Raw genomic sequence first — 26,735 nt, forward strand, 5'->3', positions numbered from 1 at the left:
GGAGCTTTCTGTATTAGGGAAGAATAAATCAAAACTAAGCAAAAAATAATGTAAGTATAAGGAATAAACTTTACGTTCAATTAATTGATTATTCAGTTAATATTAATGAAATTCTATCAAGGACTAAACAGTGCTTTCTGGCTAAGCAATGAAGTTGCAAAGATAATTAAAACATTATTTCTGCCCTCAAGAAATTTAAAATCCAGTGTTTCAACTTCTCCTACCAACTAAGAGTGTTATTTACTTTACTTTCTCCTGCTCCCTCCTCCCAGCCAAAGAAGGGGGTCACTTCTTCAATCAACTGATTAAGTAGGAGAGATATGTAAAAAACATACTTAAAATACAGTATGAGGAATATTGTTATATATGTTCAGAGAGCTACAGCAGCACAGAGAAGGAAACTCCTAACTCTACTGGAAGCTAAAAGTGGGAAGGATTTAAAGGTTTCTCAGAAAAGATAGTCTGACATGGGTAGGTTTTGAAGATTTAAGTAGTTACTCATCAAAAGGAAAAGAAAGCTGGACAAGGTAGCACACACCTGTAATCCCAACAGCTTTTGAGACTGAGGCAGGAGAATTCTGAGTTTAAATCCAGCTTCAGTAAAAGTGAAGTACTAAGCAACGCAGTGAGATTTTTGTCTCCAAATAAAATACAAAATAGGGCTGGGGACATGGCTTAGTGGCCAAGTGCACCTGAATTTGATACCCAATACAAAAAAAAAAAAAAAGGAAAAGAAAATTAAGGCTATGGAATATGGAAATAAAAATGGCATCTGTCTGCTGCTGACACAGATAAACAAGAAAATATGAAGAAACAAAAATTTTGCATTCTTAACCAAAAGAAAAAAATGCAAGGATATCTTATCTAGTTTTAGGAAAGAGGAAGGAAAGGAAAGAAGGAAGGAAGGAGAAAACTTGACACTCTCCCATAAGCCATTGACTTAATGAAAACAACTCATCTATAGGGTTTTGCAATGGCAATAAATAAAGGTCAGTTATGTCCTTTATGGATAAAATCATGCGAAAAAAACTGTTATTTTTACCTCAAACATACAAATAGAAAGCTAGAAACCTAGAAACCCTGGTAATCTTCTGGGGAGTCTTTTCCTTAAAATACCTTTTGTATTTTTTAATATGAGGAGCCAATTCTTGTAAAACTTGGACTCCTTTGCAAACCTCCCTTGCTAGTAAACTTCTTTTTCTTTTCTAAATGCTTTTGTCTTCTTTGACAGGGCATTCCAGGCAGAGAACCAAATGTACAAGAGGTCTAATCAGAACATGGCATTTTTCATACTGCAATAATTCCACTTGATTATTTGAAATGCTTACATAAAGAACAAAACAGGAGCAATGAGTTACAGTTAAAAATGTAGAAAATTAAAGGGTTTTTTTGGTATACTTTCTGTTAATAAGAAATATGTGCCTTTTAAAATCAACTGAGTATTTCTTAAAATGAGACTCAAGAGTGATAAACTTTCAAGGGACTTGAAGTTCTGCATGTGAAAATTTTATGTTTTCAACTCCATAGCAATCTAAAAACAATGAAGAGAATCATTTTCTGGATCATCTGGATGACTTCTTTTTAACTGAAGAATGACATTTAATAGTACCATCCAATCTGCATTTATGTTTAGAATTTTGCTAGTGATTATCAATCACATAAAATGACAACATTTAACCCAAATTTACTAGTAAGCATTCCTATGGCAACTGTAAGACTGGGGTATCCTATTATAAAAATGACAGCAATCCACCTATCTATTCCATCATCCTCATGTTTAATTCTCTTAGCAGTTACAAGAGTTCTTTTTTGCAGTAACAAGACAACTGAAAATTATATTAGTCTAAGTTATTTAATAAGTTCGTGCTTTAAATGGACGTCCGTGAAAAAGAAATGGTGTAGAATAATAATGTAACCCCCCTCTATTTGATGGAGGTCAGTAGACTACAATAGGGATATAATGCCACAGAAAAGCCAAATAATATCACCCGAAACTGTATGAAAGACTCCTAGCAGTTTCAACAGAAAAAAAAAAAAAAAAGAACCGATAGGACATAGGACAGGGCAGTACAGATCTGCTAAAATATCTGTGCTATTAAGCAGTACTATATTTACTTTGGAAACAGCAGTTTAAGAAATTTTATTACGTACACATAATGTTCTAAATTTAAAACAGAAAAAGTATTCATTTTATAGTTTTGTTTCTATGTATAAATGTCTTAAATTTTATAGTTATATAAAAGTATCAATGTGTAAACCTAGTTCTTTGGTAACTTAAACATACTGAGAAGATGGGCACCTAAAGACTATAAGTGTTTAGAACATGTCACCTCTTTATTTCTATTTATTCCCCTTCAGGGATCATGTGCTGCAATTCAAATAATTATTTTAAAACAAATTTGATGGCAAAAAGATTATTTTCTCACTAAACACAGTGCTACCTACCTTGACTGCCTATGAGGCCTTCCCTTTCCTGTTCTCAATTTCTTGCAAAATTTTCCTTTCTTTTCAAAATCAATCAGGGTTCATCTGAAATGGAGCCCCTGGATAAGCCATCTCCCTGGATACCTGCACCAAGTATAAATCTGCTCTCTTCCAGTATCCAACGGGTACCCCTTTTATGGTATTCATCACATTTTGCCTTATATACAACTGTGTATAGTAATTTTAATTCCCATTTTTTTCTAGGTTTGATGAAAATAGAACTAAGTCCCCATTCGTTTCCTATTAAAGAGTCTACAACATAACATTTTCTCAAATATTAACTGCAACAAAGTAAAACCATTATGTATCTACTCATTTAAAAATATACTAGACTAGTATATTCTGACTGAATTATTTATAACAGTTAAGAAATACATTTGCAATCTCTGTTCATAGCAACAAGCTGGCAGGTCTCACACTTGCTAAATTCATCAATTTCTTTCTTTCTTTCTTTCTTTTCTTTTTTTGGTACTGGGATTGAACCCAGAAACATTTAACCACTGAGTTGCATCCCCAGCACCCTTTTTATTATTTTGAGACAGGGTATCACTAAGTTGCTGAGGTTGGCTTTGAACTTTCTATCCTCCTACCTCAGGCTCCTGAATTACTGGGATTATAGGTGTGCATCACTGTGCCCAACTTCATCAATTTCTTTTAAAATTAAAAAAAAAAAAAAAAAAAAGAATTAGGCTCAATATAGATCGATCTATTTTTTTCTTACACTTTTAAACTACAGAGAACCTATAAGGAGGGAAGAGTAGTAGATTTAAGGAATGAGGAGGAGCCAAGCATAGCTTGTGGTTGCTTTGATCAAGATAATGCAGTAATATTTCTTCCCAAAGATTTGCTGCCAATAATTTTGTAATATACAAATACCAAGGCAAATGCATTCAGATGACTGAATATTCATTTCTTAACTGTGCTAGTCAACAATATCAACACATCATTCATATAAGAGATAAAGAATACTTTACTAGTAAATTTAACAACAAAACAAGAAACTAACATCTTGTCTAACATTTACCTAAAAAAAAAAAGCAAGGTGTTGAAAATGTTCTGTTATGATTTAAATACACCAAAAATCAAGAAACTGAATATTCAGGATTCTCAGTTAAGGACACTGTGCTTCAAAACTTCAGAAAATTCCATAGATAAATATTTAAAACATACCTGTCATCCAAAACAATAATGATTTCACCATGTTTAAAGGTGAGTTCATTGTCCTCAACAGCTTCAAAATCGTATAAAGCTCTCACTTTTCGTGCAACCTTATTATTTAACTGAATTTCTGCAGATGGATATAAAGATTTTGTCTCTGTGTGTTGTTGTTTCTGCTCTTGCAAAGATAATTCAATAGCTGGTTTGAAAAATTAAAATGCAAAAAAAGAAAACATAAGATAGCAAGGATTAATTCTGATTTTTAAAAAAGTTTAAAAAGAAATATCAGATAAGATAGTTAACAATAAATCAAATGAATATTTTATTTGCCCAATTAAATGCTAAACAGTTAATTTTCTGTGGGGCAGGGAAACACGACATTTTTAAAATAGTTTTTGCTCATTCCTTATTATCACAGTCTGTCATATACAGCAGCTATTATTTTTATAGCAAACAGATTGTGACATTATAATATGGGTAACTTTCCATATAGGACAAACCGTGAACATATTTCTGTGTTTGACTCATAACTTTGGCATTACAGAAAAGGTGAAATGTAATCTCTCCAAAGGTAGGACATTAAATACAAATTACTGAAAAGGAAAATGAATTAAATCCATCCTGTCATTTTTTTCCCCTTTACTTAAGACCCTACTGATTTTTATATTTGAGCTACCTCAACTAAAAGCACACCTAGTTTTATTATAATTTTTATTTCATTAAAATTTTCAGGTGAGGATATTTTAATTGATGCTAAATTATACATGCTTGATCATTTTACCTTTAGCTATGTCTTCATCTTCTTTGTTTTTGTTCAATGATGTTCCATTCTTGGCAGCAGCTGATACAGTCTGTAAATGTATGAGTAAAATGAATGTAAGTATCTTTTCAAAGGAAACACAAGCACTATAATTACTTGCAAATGCTAATTTTAAAAAATACTGATATAACTTGAGTTTCATTTAAAAGTCAAGCACTTTATGACAATTTTAAGTAACTGTTTTCAAATACTAAAACATCAGAGTTTTCAAGAAAAAAATTATAAGTGCACAAAGGGCACAAACTGGCTTACTTTTTTTTGGTATATAACACAGAACTTGGCATAAAGAAAGTACTTAAAAATTTATAGAATGAATAAATGTGAGTCTTTCCTGATTACACTTCCTGATTTCAACTGAGATCTCTTCTTCAATGAGAGGTGCTCTACTGCTATTGGCATAGAGCTACAGAAGAGATACCAACAAGAAGTCATAAATACTGAAGGGGACAGAGAAAACAGGTACAGTTCTAGGAATACATCTGAAGTCCTCTTCAACTAGTTGATGATGGTGGCTTTCCACTATAGCAGAATAAAGAAGGTAATGCTTAAATTTAATGGCATGTAAAGACAGATATCCAGGACTATGAACCACCAATCAGTTTTCTTTTTTCCCAGTGCTAGGCAAGCATTCTACCACTGAGCCACCTCCCCAGTACTATTAACTAGTTCTTTAACACCAATTTTTGAGAACAATATATAGAAAGGGCACAACAGTTGCTTTTTATTACTTATAAGGTATCTGTCTCAAAACTCAACCCTGTATCTTTAGGTCTAAGCGGCTAAACCTAAAGCTGCTTTGTCTCTTAAAATCTAAAACAAAAGAAAATATAGTATTCTCCTCCTTAGTTTCTTTCTCTAGCCCACAGCTTAATATTAACTGGAGGGAAAAAAGACACTGACAGCAAAGCACTCAGACAATGGTTTCCCACAAACTTGAAGAACTAGCCCACTCCATGAGTCATTATTCCTGTCTCCTCTTCCCGCCATCCTACTATTCCCTAGCTCCCCCATGCCAAAATTTCTAATTTTATAGATCCACTTTCCAAAGTTCCAATATAGAGGAAAAACACTGAACAATTAGAATGTCTACTAAATGTAAGGCACTATGTTAGATTGTCACTTCAAGAATGGAGGTGGGAAATGATGATCAAGACATCCCTTGCCTAGGGCTGGGGTTGTGGCTCAGTGTTACAGCACTTGCCTAGCATGCATGAGGTACTGGGTTCAATCTCTAGCAGCACATTAAAAAAAAACTAAATAAACAAAATAAAGGTATTGTGTCCATCTACAACTAAAAATATTTTTAAAAATTTTTAAAAAGACATCTCTTGCCTATAATCTTTCATACAAAATTAATACTTCAAACTAGTATAGGCCAATCATGAATCTGAATGAATCTCTCACCTGAGAACCTGCCGAAGGAAAAGTAATTCCTTCTTCTTTCATAGACTTAATAGTTGCAGATATGAGACTAAACTGGGGATCCTTCTGAAATTCTTCTGACCATTCCACCATTAAAGATTTCAGTTTTTCACATACTTTAGGATGAGCCTTTTAAAGAAAGGGGGAGGGGGTGAAAAACCCACTGTAGTTACAATAAATACCAAAATTATTTAACTAACAGAATTCTCACCAAAATTCTCTTTAATTATATGAACATCAACAAAAATCTGGCAATACCTGGTATGAATAATTGATAGATGCCTGTTTAGACTGTAAGATAGAGTTGTTCCATGTAAAATCACCTTTCTGGAACATTAATTTCTAAGTCTTGGATGACTAATAAATCCCTCATATTCCAAGGCTATACCCTCTATGTTTCTTCAACATTCTCTATATTACATTATGATTTTTATATCAACTTGACTAAATTTCTGGGATTTTTACCACTAAAAACATGAGAATGGTGCTTCTAAGTGTCTGTCTCAAAGAAATTGGTAACAACCTTATGAGGGCCCCCTCCACTCTGCTCTAAGATTAAGATCCCCTTTGCTCACCAATGCTGATGGGAGTCAACATAGAATGGTAGTTAGAGGTAGGAATCTAGAGTCACAGAAACCTAGATCTAAATCTTGGCTTGCCACTTAATAGCTGCATGACCATAGAAAGTTACTTCCCTTTAAGCCTCAGTTTCTGCATGTATAAAACTGGAAAAAGAGAATCTAACTTCCAAAAGTGGTGAGGAACATTAAACAAGACACACTATCCAAAATGGTTAAAGCAGTGACTACTTACTAGATCTCAAAGATTAGCTAAATTAACAACATAAATTCCTTAGGGAGAAAAAAGATTTTAGTGCTATAAATTTTTTTTAAATCAAATTTCTAACAAGAAGCTTCTTTTCAATTTATCTAAAATATTTATTTAAATTTATAATACATTATTATATATAATTAAAATAACGAACATATATATTTTTAATGACTTAAATTTCTTCTCTTTTTAAAATTTACCTTATTTTTTATCACAGCACGTACTTCTGTTGCAAAATCACGGGAACACACTTCTAAATGAAATATCTTTCCACAGTTTGCCACACAAGCCCCAAGAAGCTATTAATTAAAATAAAAATTCATATATAAATGTTGAAATATTATCTTCCTTATTGAAATAAACGTCATTTTCATAATTTAGTCAAATAACATGATTTTTACTCACAGTTAATGCCTGCAGAGCAACATGAGGAACCTTATGATTTACCCTTTTCATGATGGCTTTTAGGCAATCCTTTGCTCTAAGAAAAAAATGGAGAAAGTATTTTTTGACAATTTTAACTCCAACATTAAAAAATATAAGAAATTTTCAAGCAAATAACTTTAAAAATAAATCCCAATAACTTTACTTTGTTAAGGAATAAGTCTATAAATTTATGATTTTACACAATCTTTTGCTAACAAACTTGTAGATCTTAAAAAAAAAATTGTTGTAAACATTATATAGCCCCAAATCAAGAGACAAATCATTCCACAAAATGTCAGTCAACACAAGAGAACCATATCATACTAATTCTCTCTTCATTTCTTCAAGACAAAGAGCTTTCAGACAGCAAGTTCTTCTCTTGAAAAGAATTAGTACAATGTACATTCTTTTTTTTTTTTTTAAAGAGAGACAGAGAGAGAGAGAGAGAGAGAGAGAATTTTAATATTTATATTTTAGTTTTCGGCGGACACAACATCTTTGTTTGTATGTGGTGCTGAGGATCGAACCCGGGCTGCACGCATGCCAGGCGAGCGCCCTACCGCTTGAGCCACATCCCCAGTGCCAATGTACATTCTTAAAAGGTTCACATGAAAAACCTGAATATTGTTGTCAGGCACAGTGGTGTACACCTGGAATTTACTCAGAAGGCAGAAAGATCATAAGTTTGTAGCCAGATGAGCAACTTGGTTAAGACCCTGTCCTAAAATATAATTTAAAAAGGGCTGGGGGAGTAGCTTAGCATTACAGCACTTTCTAGTATATGTGAGGCCTCAGTACTGCAAAAAAGAAAAAAAAAATTAAAAGAGTTTAATGTTAAAAAAAATGCTTTCACAATTTCTACACTTTTAGTGTATAATCAGCTGTGCATAATTACCATACCTTCCTGAAAAGCACTCTAAATTTTGGAGTTTTTTTGGTACTGGGGAACTGAACCCAGGGGTGTTTTGCCACCAAGTTACATCCCCAGTCCTTCTTATTTTTTATTTTGAGGCAGAGTCCCCCTAGATTACTGAGAGTCTTGCTAAATTTCTGAGGCTGGGATCAAACTTGCAATCCTCCTGCCTCAGTCTTTTGAATCACTAGGATTACAAGCGTGGGCTACCACGCCCAGCAGCATTCTTTTCTTACATTCACCTTTTTCATCAAAAGACCTATTTACCTTTTTACTATGGAAAGACTCTCATATATGTCTAAGTATAGGGAAATTCCCCCAGTAACTAATCTATTCATTTTTATAACATGTGTCCCTATTGTGTCAAACCTTTAATTACCTATGCCAACATAGCTCAAGTTTTCAGTTGAACTCTTTTCCATTTGCTCTTTCAGGATAAGGTTAATCTCATAAACCCAGCCTACTGGCTCTCTCTACTTTATCTCTCAAAATTAAACAGTTTCAATAACAGTTAAGTTAAATAATTTTGTTAAAACTAAAACCTCGATTCACTTTCAAAGTTGCATCATGAAGATACACAGGTTAATTAAGCTCCTAAATGTTTACTGAGTATCTTACCCATTAGGAGTGGTTCCAACTTTGTCACATATGTCCATAATAAGACTCCAATCTTCCGTGGTGTTGTACTCATTTGTGGCTTTTTCTAAGATATATTAACATACATGATAATTAGTGTATAATTTTGTGTTACAAAACACTAAAAACCAATAAAGGCACAATAGTTAAGAAGCCCTACCTCTTCTCTTGCCAAGAAAAAAAAAACTACAGAAAAACTTCAGAAGATAGAGTACTTCTACTAACTTCAATTTTAGAATTATATAATTAAATATTCTCAGGTATGGTATATTTTACTGATAGTAAAATGCCTCCTAAACAACTAAATAAATTATGCATCATCAATATTCCTGTCAAATTCTAAATTGGGAGAAAGCTTTAAAAATGTATCATCATAAGGAAATATTTATTAAACTGTTCACTGAATCATTTTCAATAGCAAAACAAAACAGATTAATGAAATACAGTAAAGTCATGCAATGGAATGTAAAAATGATATGCAAAATGAAATGTGCAAAAATGCATGAATATCACAATACAATGATTTGCTTGGGCTCATAATAAGTAGCATTAGCTTATAATGAGAAGTCAAAAAAAGTTAATCACTGAAGAATTTCTAACATTCACATGAACTTTTAAAAACAGCTTTAACTCACATACCAATACAATCCACACATTTAAAGTGTACAGTTCAATGTTTTCAGTACACAGATTTGTGCAACCATCACTAATAATTATAAAACATTTCATCATCCCCCCCCCAAAAAAAAAATCTGCACCCACTGGCAGTCAGTGTTCATTCTCTTCCATATCAACTTTCCGTCCCTACACATTCACCTATTTGGGACTTTTCACATGAAGAAAATTATGTATCGGGGGCTGGGGATATAGCTCAGTTGGCAGAATGCTCGCATCACATGCACAAGGCCATGGGTTCAATCCCCAGCACCACAAAGAAAAAGAAAAGAAAACCATGTATCATGTATCTTCTTGTGTAACAGGCTTGTTTTATAGCATATTTTCAAAGTTCATACATGTTGTATCATGTATCAATATTTCTTTTATTGTTGCATAATATTCCATTGAATAGATATAGCACATTTTATTCATCCAATCAACAGTTTATGAACACCTTGGTTTGCTTTTTCTTTTAAACTTTTTGGCTAATATAAATAAATAATACTGCTGCTATGAACATTCATGTATAAGTTCTTGTGTGGGCATATGTTCCATTCTCTTTGACACAGCCCTGCTGGGTCATATGGTTAATTATTTAATTTTTTAAGGATATGGCAAATGGTGTTTCAAAGTATCTATAATATTTTACATTACCAGAAGTATAAGTAATATATGAATATTTTCCCTAAAGTTTTAAAATATTCAAAACATTTATATTTTTATTTGGTGGTGGTGGGGGTAATTGGGAATTGAACCCAGAGGCACTCTATCAATGAGCTATATCCAAAGACCTTTTTATTTTTTATTTTGAGTCAGGGTCTCACTAAACTGTTGAGGCTAGCCTCAAACTTGTGGTCCTCCCGCCTCAGCCTCCAAGCTGCTGGGATTACCAGTATGTGCCACCACACCAGATATACCCTGCATTTTTACAGAAACGCACAAAGATAGTTAAAAGAGTAAACATGCATAAGAATGCTAAACATTAAACTAGAGGGGGGATCAAAAATAGATTACACAGTGGCTTCTGTATATTAATTTGACAGTGTACATCTAGAAGTTCTTTATTTTGTTCTCAAAATCTTTTTTGTAGTGTGATACATTTCACGATCAAAGTAAAAATTAAACAGCAAACTGTTAAAAAATGATTAGAATATGACTGAATCATTGTATTTTCACTGTACTGAATCTTATAAAATTTCAATATGAATTCATGCAATTATTTTGGATAATGATATTAAAAAGTAGCCAGGCCCAGCGGCATATAGGTGGCAATCCCAATGTCATGAAAGGCTGAGGCAGGAGGATCACAAGTTTGAGGCTAGTCTCCACAACTTAGTGAAACCCTCAAAAAAATAAATAAATAACAAGGCTAAGAATATAAATATAGCTCAGTGGTAGAGCATCACCGGGTTCAACCTCCAATACCAAAAAGCAAACAACAATTAAGAGATATACAGACACAGACACATATATATGGTAACACCCTAAAGAATTTTATGTGCTGGGAGTACAGAGGTGCACCTGAGGCCCTGGGTTCCATCCCAGCACTACAAAGAAAAAAAATAATATATATATATGCATTTTCCCCTCTAAACTAATATATCCTGTAATTTCAAACACAGTAAAACCTACACACACACACACACACACACACACACACAAATACATAGGAAGAATATATGAATCCAGAATAATGTTCTTTTTTATGGCAAGGAAAAATTTTTTTATTAGAGCTTTATAGTTATACATAGTAGCTGGGTTCATCCTGACAAATTCATATATGCACTAAATTTGATTTCAGTTCATGATCCCACTGTTTCTTTTCCCTCCCTTCTCCCATTCTCCTTCCTCTACTCTACTAGACGCCCTTTCACTTGTCTATTAACTATTAAATTTATATTTGATTGGTTCTTTCTACCTATGCATAAAAGTGAAGTTCCCTGTGGTATATTTATATATATACACATGATTTTTTAAGAATTCATTCTGCGGGCTGGGGAGGTGGCTCAAGCGGTAGCGCGCTCGCCTGGCATGCGTGCGGCCCGGGTTCGATCCTCAGCACCACATACAAACAAAGATGTTGTGTCCGCCGAAAAACTAAAAAATAAATATTAAAAAATTCTCTCTCTCAAAAAAAAAAAAAAAAAGAATTCATTCTGCATTGCTTCCCCTCTGCTCTGCCTTTCCATCTCCCCCTTCTACAATATTGATCTTCCCTTTGTCATCCTATTCTTCCCTCCCCCCCACTTTATTTTACCCTAGCTTCCGCATATGAAAGAAAACATTTGACCCTTGAGTTTAGTTTTTAGCTTGGCTTATTTCACTAAGCATGTTATTCTCCATTTCCATCCATTTACCAACAAATGCCATAATTTCATTCTTTTTATGGCTAAGTAGAAACTATACACACATACACACACATCACCATTTCTTAATCCATTTTATCTACTGATGGACATCTGAGTTGATTCCATAATTTAGCTATTGTGAATTGTGCTGCTATAAACATTGAAGTGGCTGTATTGCTACAGTATGCCAATTTTAGATCATTTGGGAAAATATCAAGGAGTGGGATGGCTGGGTCATATGGTGGTTCCATCCCTAATTTTTTTTTTTTAAATCAAGTCTTGCCATTTCTTTTTTTTAAGATTTTTTTTTTTTAGTTGTAGATGGGCACAATATCTTCATTTTATTTATTTATGTGGTGCTAAGGATCAAACTCAGTGCCTCACGCATGCAAGACAAGTGGCTCTACCACTGAGCCACAACCCCAGTCCCCAGCCCTAGTTTTTTGAGGAATTTTCATACTGCTTTCCAGAGTGGTTGTATTAGTCCATCATCCCATCAAGTATACCTTTTCCCCCACAACCTCATCAGCATTTATTATTGTTTATGTTCTTTATCAATGCCATTCAGACTGGAGTGAGATGAAATCTTAAGCATAGCTTTGATTTGCATTTCCCTGATTACTAGAGATGTTGAATATTTTTTCATATATTTGATGGCCATTTGTGTTTCTTCTTTTGAGAAGTTTCTGTTTAATTTTTTGCCCATTTATTGATTGGGTTATATATATTTTGGTGTTAAGTTTTTTGAGTTCTTTTTATAACGAATATCAATCCCCTATTGGAGGAGTAGCTGGCCAAGATTTTCTTCCATTCTGTAAGCTCTCTCTTCATCCTCTTAATTGTTTTCCTTGCTGTGCAGAAGTTTTTTAGCTTGATGGTATCTCACTTATTAATTCCTGGTTTTATTTGTGCTTTGGGGGTCTTGTTAAGGAAGTCGGTGCCAACACATATAAGGGAGTGTTGAACTTATGATTTCTTCTAGCACTTGTAAGGTTTCTGGTCTAATTCCTAAGTCTTCTACCCATTTCAATTTGAGTTTTGTGCAGGGTGACAGATAGGGATCTACTTTCATTTTTCTACATATTGGTATCCAATTTTAAAAAGAAAAATAAACTTAGAGAACAGCTCTATTTTCCAAGAAGGAAAGAGAAATCAGTTAACTTCAGTTAAATGTTGGAACTCACTTTTTAAAAAACCATGCAAATGGCCTAACACTATGGACAGAATGCAAAAACACATATTATTTTAACATGATGAAATGGCAAATCCATAATATTGGAAGTTATATATTCTTGCCTCTTTTAAGTTTTAGACCCAAGTACCAATTATAAAGGTAGAAGAATATCAGGTCCAGCTTATTTCCTGTAAAGAGAAGAATTCTACATGGAAAATCAGACCTGATTATATTTTTTAAAGGTTTTAAATGCTTCCCCACCCCACCCCACTCCCCTGTACTAAGGATTGAACTAGAGGTGTTTTTCTACTAAGCTACTACATTCCCAGCCCTTTTTATTTTATTTTGGCATAGGTCAAAGTTTCCCATACTGGCCTGGAACTTGCAATCCTCTTGCCTCAATCTCCTGAGTAGCTGAGAATACAGGAATATGGCACTGTATCCATCTTAATTATGTCTTAATTACATATTTTATGAATTCAAAAAAATAAGAAAAAAACATCAACCAGTCCCTTTTAAAATCATGATATATCTTTGTAGACTTCCTTTTTTTTGGACGGGGGAGGGGGGGGTGCCAGGATTTGAACCCAGGGTCTTATGCATGCAAGGCAAGCACTTTGCCAACTGAGCTATATCCCCAGCCCTCTTTGTAGACTTTTTTCTATACATGTAGATAACAAATAACCCTTTCCTGGTTAAATTATGAACAAGATGAGAAACAAAAGAAATAATAAAATAAAATATCAGGAGTCAACCAAGCAAATAGACTTGCTACTGTGAACCACAGAAATGGGCATGCCTTAGCACCAGACAGGGGCAAGCCTCTCCCTACAGGGGAAAGCCTCTGCAAAAACTCATCCAAAGAGAAGTAAATGCATAATCACTCAATGGAGATTCCATCTCACTTCAGTCAAAATGGCAATTATCAACTGCCTGCCTGAGTCCCACGCTGGGAGGGAAGCAGGAAGACATCATCCTCCTTTCCTAGCCCACCCATCAGCCATGTTTTCAGGGTGGGTCTGGCTTGGTTCTCCCCCACTCTGCCTGCTAAGGAAATGGCCAGGGAGCTCCAGGGAACCCAGGCCCACTGCTTAGGTGGAGCTGGGGCTAACAGGCAGGACAGCGAGAAAACCCCAACAGTTCTGGGCAAGGAGGGAGGCCACAGCATACAGTAGTAACTGGATGTTCGGGGTGAATATAGTGCTGGTTATGGCCTACGGGAGCCTGGTATTTGTACTACTATTTATTTTTGTGAAGAGGCAAAACATACGTTTTGCAATGAAATCTAGAAGGGGACCTCATGTCCCTGTGGGACACAATGCCCCCAAGAACTTGAAAGAGGATACTGATATTCTACTATCCAGGATTCAGGATATCATGTATGAACCCCACCTCCCTGCAGATGATGATGCAAAACTGCAACTGGAAAGTCAGGAAAATCAAAGTTGCTACAACTACCTCTATAAGCTCTGGATGCTATCCATACTTCTGAGATCCCATTTCATGCTGAATTTCTACTCCTACTTGCTAGATCTGCAAAACACTAGTACTCTTTTTTCAAGGGTGTGTGGAAGGTACTTGTCAATACCCTGCTGGATGGATATGAGATAGCTCACTATGGGACATGGGTGTTTGGCCCAAGAGAGTACCTGTGCTATCAAGAGGCCTGAGTGAGTTGGCCACTGTGGTCAAAGCAAGAATTGGGAGCTCTCAGCGACAGCACCAGTCAGTAGCCAAAGACCTAACTCAGTCCCCTGAATTCTCCCCAACTACAATCCAAATGACATACCTTCCCTCCAGTCAGAGAAGAGTAAATGTGCCAAGCATTTCTTGGAATTGAAGAGCTTTAAGGACAACTATAACACATTGGAGAGCACTCTGTGATGGAGCTGAAGGACTCTCGCTGCAGACTGAACCAGACAGCTGTGGTATTCAAGATAGGCTGTCTGCTGGGCAGCCCTCAGGAAATCTGGCTTAGCAGGCCCAGACTGTGTTAGCCAAAGCTCCTGTAGTATCCAGGGTTCTTAAAGTCGTATCTGAAAGGTCATTCCCCAACTCTTTATTACAGGCATTTTCAGAACATCAGCTAAGATTTTTCCCCCCCAATAGAATTTTTTTTTCTATATTTGAGTTCAGATGTCATTTCTATTTCTGTCACAGCTCTCTTTAAAATCTTCAATTGTTTTTCGCCATGGTTCACCTATTCCAGCCTATTTAATCCCAAATGTGAAAGGTATCTTCATGTCTATCCTATTGTACTCAATTGAACAAGAACTACTTGGTTTTAGGGTGTCTCAAGAGTTGTTTGGTAGAAAAGGTGGACAGAATTGGGGATAGAGCAAGGACGTAGGTGGTATGTGGAACAACCTAACCTGACACTCCACTTAAATTAGGATGTGTTGAAACATTAACACAATTTTCCTCATGTACAAGGATCTGCCCTTTCACCTTCATTCAATCTCTGTCGTGAATAAATGAACAAAAGGAAATGTTCTGATACCTGGACTAATCTATGCCAAGATACAAGATGATCATAGAGCAGTGTACTGGTCTGGTTTTATGGATTAGTTATTTAATAAAATGAACTATTAAAAAATTAAAAAAGAATGGAAATTATCAAGAATACAAATAATTAAAAAAGAATGAAATTATGGCATCTGCCAGTAAATGGAAGGAAATGGAGAATATTAAGCTAAGCAAAATAAGCCAATCCCAAAGAACCAAAGGCCAAATGTCTTCTCTGATATGCCGATGCAAATTCACAATGGGGTGGGGGGATAGAGGTGATTTGGACTAGACAGAGGGGAGTGAATGGACGGGAGGGGACATGGGTGGTAGGAATTATAGTAGATTGAATCTCAGATTATTACCCTAAGTGCATATATAATTACATGTTCTGTGTAACTCTACATCATGTACAACCCATAATTGAGAAGTTATACTCCATTTATGTATGATGTGTCAAAATGCATTCTACTGTCATGTCTAATTAGTATATATTTATATTTTATACATATATATGTATGTATATAAAGAATACAAGAAACAGTAAATATTGGAGAGGATATGGGGGAAAAGGTACATTAATACATTGCTAGTGGGACAGCAAATTGGTGCAACCCACTCTGAAAAGCAGTTAGGAGATTCCTCAGAAAAGCTGGACTGAAACCACCATTTGCCCTTTTATCCCACTCTTCAGCATATGCCCAAAGGATTTAAAGTCAGCATACTATAGTGACTTGGCCACATCAATATTTACAGCCACTCAATTCACAATAGCTAAGCTATGGAGCTAAACTAGGTGCCCTTCAATAGATAAATGGATAAAAAAAATGTGGTACATATACACAATGGAATATTACTACTCAGCTATAAAGAAGAATGAAATTATGGCATCTGCCAGTAAATGGATGAAACTGGAGACTATCATGTTAAGTGAAATAAGCCAATCCAAAAAATAAACCAAAGGTCTAATGTTCTCTCTGATATGCATCTGCATCAGAGATATGCTAATACACAATAAAGGGGAGGGGAGGGAAGAATATAAGTTTATTGGATTTGACACATGGGAATGAAAGGAAGGGAGGAAGGATGGGCATGGGAAAGACAGTAGAATGAATCAGACATAACTTTACTATGTTCATATATGAACACCCAACCGGTGTAACTCCACATCATGTTCAACCACAAGAACGGGATTTAATTAGAATAAGTTATACTCCATGTATATATGTCAAAATACACTCTATGGTCATGTATATTTTGACATATATATATTGTCATGTGTATTTCTTAGATTAAAAAAAATTTTTTTTAAAGACTTGAGGAGGCAGCAGCACAGGCTCTGAGTAACAATACTGAAACTCAGAGTCAGAAAGTCTTCCCCATTAATTCTGTGATCACACGAAATGTATCTTTTTGAAACTTAGGTTTGCACTTATCATAAATATTTCTCCATGTTTATAAATATAGATTTATATCAATACTTTTAACAGCTGCATGATGTACCATTGTAGCGGGAAGGGAAAGGCAGCCAGAGAAGGAGAGAGGTGAAGAGAATGGGCACAAAATCAAGCTGGTGAAAAGTTACCTGTACATTATGATTTTATATCTATTAGGTACTCAGACTCTTTCTTTGTTATGGGTAACATTCATATCAGGCCCCATAAAGACCAAATATTAAAATCAAAGGAGGGTAGGATTTTGTGCATAGGCCTTTCTGTAGCTACTTCACAGCATAATACTTTATCTTGTTTATTGTCTGTCTCCCTACTCAGGAAAATTAATATAAGCTCCATTCTGGCAGAAATTTTGTTACCAATATTATTTCTAGTACATAAAACAGTATCTAGGGCCATAGTAAATATCAATAAGTACTTGTTCAATGAGTAAATGAATAATGCTGGCTGCTCCTCCATGCCCTATTATCCTGGTTAACAATAGTTATAATGTAGAAAACATTAGAGCACTTTGGAATAAATGAAGCAAAAGAGCTATGATGTTCAGTGTAACCCTATGAAGCCTATACAAAGTTCTAGACCAGCTTCAATATTGAGCAGACAAACATCAAAGGGACTTTAGGACCAAGTTTCAACAGCAACACCAAGTGGTAGGTAGTAAAAGGCAGCAGTGCACGTGGGCTTCTGCAGTTCCAGGTCTCTCCTTGCTTCTCTGCCAAGACTCAAGTAGGAGACAGAGTTAAGCAGTGAAGACAATGCTTCAGAGGGAGGCAAAGGACTGTATGTGTGTGTGTGTGTGTGTGTGTGTGTGTGAGAGAGAGAGAGAGAGAGAGACAGAGACTGGTTTTGTATTCTGCATCTGAAGAGAAAATCACACGTATTACATATAATTTACTGGTTTCATGCTGCTCTTTCCTCTTAAGGTGAAGTTTTGTTTCTTTTTGCTGTAGGACATTACCATACTTTCTTTTTACAGTATTACTTGACATCCTGTTTGAACTACCTTAAGATTAAAAATTCACTCAGATTATCTTTTGTATGTATGTTATTTATTTTTTTTCCATGTAAATCTTTAGTGAATATGAATTTCATTTGGCCTATCTAGAACTTCACATATGGTATAAGGTAGGAATAGAAAAATGTTAGCACAAATTTTTGGTCAGTGGTTTCAACATATAATAATCTACCCTTTGCTCATGAATTTGAGAAACTAGCATCAGGAACTACCGAATTGCAAGTACCCAAGTGTAGGAGTACAAACACAAACACACAAACACACACAATTAAATTTTAGACTATCTAATAACCCACTCAGTTCTACTAGAACTTAACTTTTCACGATTATTTTAAGACATGTAATTCAATCAAATATGAAGCCTATTGTGACACCCCCAAATGCCTTCCGATAATTTCAAAAGTATAGGAAAAAAATATTGTTTACTTGATTTGATTTTCATAGAAAATGGAAAAATCCTGATTTGAATGCTCTGTCAAACCTAGTTTACTCTTTACAAATAAAGGACTCATAATTATTCTTTTAAAAAAGTATAAAATCTGAAGACTTTATAATGGCCTGCCAAAAAGGACTTCATTTTTCAAGTGAACTAAATAGCAGTTAAATTACGTACTCAGTAATATTTTAAACTCCTGGAAAATTTTAAATATTATAATTAAGAAACCATTCTTTTATAGCATGTCACTGTGCCCAGTCTTGGAGCCATACCTTTCATTATCCTGTGTCAAAGGCAAAGAGAGGGAGAGTGTTGAAAGAGCCTGCCTAGAGCCTAAATTCTAAACTGTCAGGGCCGGTGGGTGTAAATCATAACATTTCATCACCAGGCTTTGAAGAAAGCCTCAAATACACTGTAAAATAGTTCAGAAAGACTCTAACAATATCATATGAATCATTCCATCAATAACTACAAGGAACAAAAAGGCTCCCCCTCTACACAGTCCCATTATGTTCAAAACACAGCTCTAAAAAGAATCCAAATCTCCACAAAACTTTTAATAAAATAGGCTCTATCGATAATGAAAAAATTTTTATAACTATACAAAACAAGAAGTATTACTCTGCATTAAAAAATGACAAAATCATAGAATTTGCAGGAAAATGGATGGCATTAGAGCAGATTATGCTAAGTGAAGCTAGCCAATCCCTAAAAAACAAATGCCAAATGTCTTCTTNNGAGGTGGGGAGGGGGGAGGGTGGAGGATGGGAAAGGCAGCGGAGCACAACAGACACTAGGATGGCAATATGTAAATCAATGAATGTGTAACTGATGTGATTCTGCAATCTGTGTATGGGGTGAAGGTGGGAGTTCATAACCCACTTGAATCAAAGTGTGGAATATGATATGTCAAGAAATTTGTAATGTTTTGAACAAACAACAATAAAAAATTAAAAAAAAAAAAAAGAATTCCTGTAAGAAATCTTTAAAGTTCCTCCTATTATGTTAGGAAATAAAAACTGAGGACTGGTCTTCTGCTTCCAAGTCTGACAAAGTATCTGGTATCATACTTGCTATCCTACTAAAAACAACTATAAAACAAGTCAAAATAGATAAGGTTACTGTTTTCAGAAAATGAATAATAGGCAGTCCAGTTTTGAGATCTTTGAGGGAAGAGAAATATGAGGTGAACCTCTAGCTATAAACACTGTCCTATCCCAACACAAGGAAGATGAGCCCAAGTAAAAGAACCAGGAGACAGAAACCAGTCTTCTAAGCACAGGAATCTGCCACAAGTTCTTGGTCAAGAGTTGAACTACACACACACTATTTGAGTCTAGGAGGTCAACCAGAGATCACCTACTATGCAGCTGAAAGTTCATATCCTAGGATTATCCTGCCTATTAAGGACTGAAATGTTTATGTCCCTTCCAAAACTCCTACAATGAAGCCCCAATCCTAGTGAGGCTGAATATGGAGGTAGGGACACTCTGAAGGTTAAATGAGATCATAACAATGGGGCCCTCATCCCAAGATAAACCTACTTTTAAAAAGAGAGACCATGCCAAGGGATGTAACTCAGTGGCACAGTGCTCATGAGACCCTGGATTTGATCCCCAGTAGAAAAAATTTAAAAAAGATAAACAAGAAGAGGAGAAAGAAACAGGAGAGGAGCAGGAGGGAGGCAGGGAGACCAGAGAACTAAGGTACTGTCTTCATGTGCATACACCCAACAAAAGCCATATGACAACATGGGTTGGTGTGGGGAACGACTGCCTCCAACCCAAGCAACCCAAAGGAGGAGCCTCAGACACTAGCCCTTCTGGTTCCTTGATCTTAAGACTTTCATTACCTAGAACCATGAGGGAACAAATATCAAACCACTCAATCTATGGTATGGTATGATATAGTATAGTATGTCATATGGTATTTGTATGCTTGCATGTTTAGCCTGATTGACCTAACTAAAGGCAAAGAGAACACATCAGACATTTAGATATAACCCTCCAAAGGCTACACCTTAGAAGTAAAAGTCCTCTAGAATTTAAAAAATTCAAAGTTCATAATTGAAATGGGCCTGCCTTACAAAGAATAGAATCAAGCCTGACAAAACCTAAAAGATCCTTTAATTAAACAACTTACCCAAGAGAACAAAACTCAATACCCTTTACAGAAAGACCATGTAATCCAGCCTCTCTAGAAAGAACAATCAGTGTCCAGCATAAAAGTAACAATTATTAGATATGCAAAAGACTGCTCCATAGTCAAAATAGTAGTTAACAAAAGTAGATGTCAGTATGATCCAAATAATAGAATTAGAAAAATAAAAAGAATCTTAGAGCAATCATTACACATATTTTCAAAAACTTAAGGTACAATAAGTTAGTAGACAGTACTCAGCAGAAAAAACAAACTATAAAAATGGAATCTCTGAACTGAAAAGTTCAAAATCTTAAAAGTCATTCAGTGAACTTTTTAAATCTAAGATTGTAGAAATAGGCTTAGGAAACATGAATAGAGGTCAATAGAAGTCATAAAATTTAAATAGGAAGAAAGGAAGATTGAAAAATAATCAGAATCTCACTGTGCTTTTAAACTTGCTAAGGAACAAATTACCACAAATTAACAATGCACTATTAGCTCATAGTTCTGTAGTTTAAAATGAGATAGGTTCTGTAAAATTCTATGCCCATGGGATTATAAGGTTTGTTGTTGGAGTAAAAATGTTACTGAACTATAAAAATTGGAAATAATCTAGAACAATTTATTCAGCATATTATCTAATCACCACATATTTTTATTTTCCAGCCACATGGAAAATAACAGAACATATAGATAAAATTCTATAACAGAAGACAACATAAAAATTTCTGATGATATATCAATGTCTTTAGACATAACTGAAAGTAATGCTTAGATTTTTGTCTTAATTCATTTTTTGATACTATAACAGAATTCTTGAGATTGGGTAATTTTCAGAAGAGACATTTACTTCTAACATTCCTGGAAGTTAGAAAGTCCAAGACTGAGAATCCTTCATTTGGGAAAATATTCTTGCTGCATTGTCATATAGCAGAAGGTGGAAAGGCAAGAGAGCAAATCACTCCCATACGCACCCCTTCCTTTTTTGGTAACGGGGATTGAACATAGGGGTGTTTAGCCAATGAGCCACATCCGCAGATCTTTTTTTTTTTTTTTTTTTTTTTTGTATTTTAAGACAGGGTCTTGATCTCGCTAAATTGCTGAGGCTGGCTTTGAATTTGCAATCCTTCTGCCTCAGTCTCCGAAGTTGCTGGGATTAGAGGCATGGGTCACTACACCCAGCCATAAGCCCTTTTTATAGCAGCATCAACCACTCTTGGAAGCAGCGCCATCATGACTGAAACACCTCCCGGAAGCCCCAACTTCCAACATGGGTGCACTGGGGACTAAGTTTCCAACAGATTAAATTTGGGGGACACATTCAGAGCACAGCAATCTAAGGGAGAAAATATAGCTTCATATGTATTAGTTGAAGAAAACCCAATTTTTAAAAAAATGTTACAATTACACTTTGAAAACAGGGAGAAAGAGTAAAAAAAAAAAGACAATTTTTTCTTTCCCCACAAGCAGAAACACTACAATATGGAAAGCAAGTAAATGAAAGAAGAATTCATTCTGGGATCTAACAGGTAACCATATTTGACAGCTTCTAAAGACAGAATCATGCCCTTGAACCACTTTATTATAAACTAAACAATTATTTTAAAATGTAAGAACCACGGGGCATGGCAGCACACACCTGCAACTCAGGCTGAAGCAGGAGGATCACAAGTTCAAAGCCAGCCTCAGCAATTTAGCGAGGTCCTAAGCAACTCAGTGAGACCCAGTCTCCAAATAAAATACCAAAAGGGATGGGGATATGGCTCAGTGGTTAAGCACCCCTGGATTCAATCCCTGATACCCACCCCCAATTTTTCCTAGTTTGTGAATAAATCATACATTTACACTAAAATTATATGATTGTTATTTTATAGACACAATTCTTAAGTAGTTAAATTTAGATTAAAATATTCAAATGTCCAATATCTCAATCTTATAGATTATTACATTTCACCTCCTTCTCTGTCTCCAATGACAATAACCATACTTAGCATTCTGTAGTAATTAGGTTAAATAAATACATTTTCTCATTAATCTTCCTTTCCATTTAATGTTCTTATTTGGGTAAACTTTTATGAATGTATTTCTTCAGTTTATTCTGGGAAAAGGAGCAATATAAATCCTACTTACACTATGAATACCTTCAAAAACCAACTTACAATCCTGAGAACTGGATAATAGATAATTTAGTTAAAAATATTAATAGCAATTAAAGTAATAGCTTTCAGTATTTTACATACTGAAATATTTCAGTATTTTACATAGGCTAAATCATTTATTCTCTCACAAAAGAGAGGATTCCCATTACATAAATGAGGAAACAGGTACAGAAAAGTAACTAGCACAAGATTATAAAGTCAATAAGTAGAATAACAGATTTCACTCTGAGCAGTCTGGCTCAGGGTATATGCTTCAATTTCAAACCACTATACTACACTGCCTTTCCCCCAACAAGTTAGTCTTCAGTTTCCCTATGTGTGAACATCTTAAACATGCAGAATAGGACAAATTCAAGTTCAACTCCTGTTTATAAGTGAAGGACTAGGCAAAATGGCATAATTAACTCCATTTATTAAAACATCATATAATAACATGATATATTTAAGAGCTTCTTCTGGTAGAATTCAGAACAGTGATTGCCAGTCTTTTTACATTTCTCATATCATCACCAACATTTTTTACAGGGACTAGGAGGAATTGGGAGTTAGGCATATAGAGCAGATTAGAGGAAAGCGGCGTGACGGGTGGGGGGGGATCAAAATCACCTTGTATTGCTTTTTATTATTTAAAACCACCTGTTAAAATGAAGGCAAATAAAGTCTAGAGGCATATTTTATATGTGGGCAAATTTACTTTCTTCTTGGCTGTTTCTGCCCAAATGTCCTTTGTAATCCTGTTAGGTGAGAATCACAACCCTTCTAAACTCCACATACACTCTTACATTAGAGAATTAGAATTCTCTCTACAGAACAGGACAGAAGCATAAATAAGTACAATTTCTATTGTAATAGGCCTATCAGGAAGCATCATGTGTAAGACACTAATGGCTAGGAAAAAGGAAAAATGAATCTATAAAGAAGTCACTAACAGGGGCTGGGGATATGGCTCAAGCGGTAACGTGCTCGCCTGGCATGCGTGAGGTGCTGGGTTCGATCCTCAGCACCACATAAAAACAAAAAATAAAGATGCTGTGTCCACTGGAAACTAAAAAATAAATATTAAAAAAATTCTCTCTTGGGGCTGGGGATGTGGCTCAAGCGGTAGCGCGCTCGCCTGGCATGCGTGCGGCCCGGGTTCGATCCTCAGCACCACATACAAACAAAGATGTTGTGTCTGCCGATAACTAGAAAATAAATATTAAAAAATTCAAAAAAAAAGAAAAAAAAAAATTCTCTCTTAAAAAAAAAGAAAAAAAGAAGAAGTCACTAACACCTCAAAAAAGTCACAGATGAAGAATCAAAGTGGATAGGCTGGAGGTAAGTGTATGTCCTCTGCAGACTGAGATGATCGGCATACTATGTGGTGTACCTGTGGAGTACCTGCACAGCACCAACTAAACAGGGAAGACCTGTCTTCTCTACATTCAGCTCCAAAACTTACTAGTGTAAGAACTTTGTGTTATCTCAGCTCTGACTCAAATTTGAATCTATGTTCTCATTTGTAATATGGAAATTAAGATGGCTTCACGCTTAAAAGAGTTGTGAAAATTAAAAGAAAAATGAGCAAAAGATTTAAATAAGCACTTTGAAAGAGAGGATATACATTTAGCAAATACATACATATAAAGGTGCCCAACATCAATATTTGTCAGGTAAATTCATTTTAAAACCACAATGAGATACACACTTGAATGGCTAAAAAAATTTTAAAACTACACTATCAGATACTGACAAAATTATGACATGAAACTGAAATAATAGTGGCTAAAAATAAATAGGTGGCTATTTCAAAATAGCAATAATTTTCAGGGGATAATAGACCATTCCCTGATATATGTCACAATGACCTTCAATTTCTATATTAAATACAAACAGTTATTATTAGGTAACAGATTCAAATAAAGCAATAACATAAAAAAAAAAGTTCTTCTTCAGCCTCCACTTCAAGTATTTAGCATTACCAGGAAAATTATAATACTGCACATGCAAGATTTCTTTAAGCAGAGCTGCCAAGAACAAGAATTAAATATCTGTTTAGTGCAACTGAACTAAAATTAAGTCACTACAATTCTCAAGTTGCAAACTAGTGCTCCATATGGAACAATGTTTTGCTTTCTGTTTTCTCTTTTGTACTAGGGACTGAACACCCAGGTATGCTTTACTACTGAGCTACATCTCTAGCTCCCTTTTTAAATTTTGAGACAGGAGCTCAATAAATTGCTTAGGACCTCACTAAGTTGTGAAGGCTGGCCTCAAACTTTCAATCCTCCTCCCTTAGCCTCCTGAATTGCTGGGATTATAGATGTGTGCCACTGTGCCTGGCCATATGGGATTATTTACTAAGAAAAGAAAAAGCTCACATGTTTTCAATTGAATAAAAAGTTTACTAAATAGCCAGGCACAGGTGGCACATACCTGTATTCCTAGTTACTCAGGAGGCTGAAGCAGGAGGATCATCAGTTCCAGGTCAGTCTGGGAAACTAAGCAAGACCCACTGCAAAATAAAAAACAAAAATGTCTGTGGGGAATAGCTCAGTAATAGAGCAGCCCCAGGTTCAATCCCCAGTACCACCAAAAAAGTTGTTTTTTTTTTTTAACTAAATAAAATTTATATCCTACATGCATTCATTTAAAAACTACACTAAATAATGCCAAGGGCAGTGACATGAAAAGGCTAAGTCAGGAAGACCACTTAAGCCCAGGGTATTCAAAATCAGACTCAGAAACAAGCAAAAGCCCATCTCAAAAACAAAAACAAAATACGAATAAAACTTTGCATAACAAAATTTTATAATTCTTCATCATTTCATCCTTACCACAACCCCTCCCCCACAGTGCTAGGGATAGAACCCAGGGCCTTGCAAATCCTAAGCAAATGCTCTATTACTGAACCACATCCCCAACCCCGTGCTTTTTATTTATTTATTTATTTTGTTAAATGAGAGCTATTAATTAAACACAGCTTTGTGTTTCCATTAAAAGTCATAACTAGAACTACTTCAAGTATTCCTTAACTGCAAGTAACTAAAGGGCTCAACAAAACTAACAATAGCTAGAATTGTAAGTGTTCCATAGGCTGTTAAAGGGACAGAGATGTGCCTGTTCTTCATGCACCAGAAGTTTATAAGACCATTAAGAAAACATTAACAAAACAGTCAAAAAAATAAGCAATATTTATTACAGCAAGAAGAGCTGAAGATGCCAATAAGCCAATATGAAACTAAGTCCTAAAAGAGAAAGGATAAGGGAAAAGAATGTTTGGGCAATATCAACTGTCTCAGACTTCTAGAAACAATATTCTTTATCCATGATGGAGTCTGACAAATGCTGCTGATTAGCTGATATTTCGGTAACAGGAAAAGGACTATAACCAAAAATGCTTTTGTAATTTTGATAACAAAGTGAAAAATCAAGCTTGGCTGGGCTAGTCCAATGGCTTGAGCCAAAGAGCCTGAGGCCTGCCCAGGCCACAGAGACAGTTAAACTCCATTCTTCAAAGAGATTAAAAAAAAAAAAAAAAAAAGCTAACAATAAAAAAGTAAAATATCAACATCAAGCCAGAAGAAGGGAGGTGGGGACAAGAAGCAACCAAGGAGAAAGTTAGAAATGAAGCCCCGTGATAATAGTGCTTGCCTAATATGCATGAGGCCCGAGTTTTGATCCCCTAGGGCTGCACATCACACACATGAAGGCAACCATGGAGGGAAAAATTAACAGAAGTTAAAGAAATGATACATCCTTAAGTTTTATTTTGATATGTGAGTAATAGATGTTAGGACTATCAACTGTTGATCAACTTAGACTCTGATATTTCTTACTATATGCCTGTGAACAAAATTTACTTTCAACACTATAAAAAAATCCCTAACATCTTATTTAAACAAACAAAAAGCAGTGCTAGAAACACATTCACCTAACACCAATTCCACAGTATTATACTGCATGCTCACTTGTAGAAAACCATTCTCTTGCTGGGCGCGGTGGTGCACGCCTGCAATCCCAGCGGCTCAGGAGGTAGAGGCAAGAGGAACATAAGTTCAAAGCCAGATTCAGCAATTTAGCGAGGCACTAAGCAACTCAGTGAGACCCTGTCTCTAATAAAATACAAAATAGGGCTAGGGATGTGGCTCAGCGGTGAAGTGCCCCTGAGTTCAA

The 26,735-nt window shown here is 35.3% G+C and overlaps 2 protein-coding genes across 6 annotated transcripts in view; one reads left to right on the top strand and one right to left on the bottom strand.

Annotated features, from left to right (window-relative positions):
* Window positions 1-26,735, bottom strand: part of Stam2 (signal transducing adaptor molecule 2) — a 57,705-nt gene that overhangs the window by 25,173 nt on the left and 5,797 nt on the right. For 4 of the 5 annotated variants that reach the window (XM_048812265.1, XM_048812263.1, XM_015479182.2 and 1 more), the window contains 6 exons: window positions 8,673-8,757; window positions 7,121-7,196; window positions 6,916-7,014; window positions 5,867-6,013; window positions 4,424-4,493; window positions 3,655-3,841 (listed from right to left, as the gene is read on the bottom strand). In XM_048812265.1, coding sequence (XP_048668222.1) covers window positions 3,655-3,841; window positions 4,424-4,493; window positions 5,867-6,013; window positions 6,916-7,014; window positions 7,121-7,196; window positions 8,673-8,757 — 664 coding nt within the window. The remainder of the gene's footprint in view (window positions 1-3,654; window positions 3,842-4,423; window positions 4,494-5,866; window positions 6,014-6,915; window positions 7,015-7,120; window positions 7,197-8,672; window positions 8,758-26,735) is intronic. The other variant, XM_015479183.2, reaches the window with a different exon arrangement.
* On the top strand, window positions 14,050-14,559 carry LOC107136861 (protein C1orf43 homolog). Its single transcript, XM_048812266.1, has one exon. The coding sequence runs from the start codon at window positions 14,052-14,054 to the stop codon at window positions 14,478-14,480; it is 429 nt and encodes a 142-aa protein (XP_048668223.1). The 5' UTR covers window positions 14,050-14,051; the 3' UTR covers window positions 14,481-14,559.

Source organism: Marmota marmota, unplaced genomic scaffold (genome assembly GCF_001458135.2).
Source record: "Marmota marmota marmota unplaced genomic scaffold, marMar, whole genome shotgun sequence".
Lineage (NCBI taxonomy): Eukaryota > Metazoa > Chordata > Mammalia > Rodentia > Sciuridae > Marmota > Marmota marmota.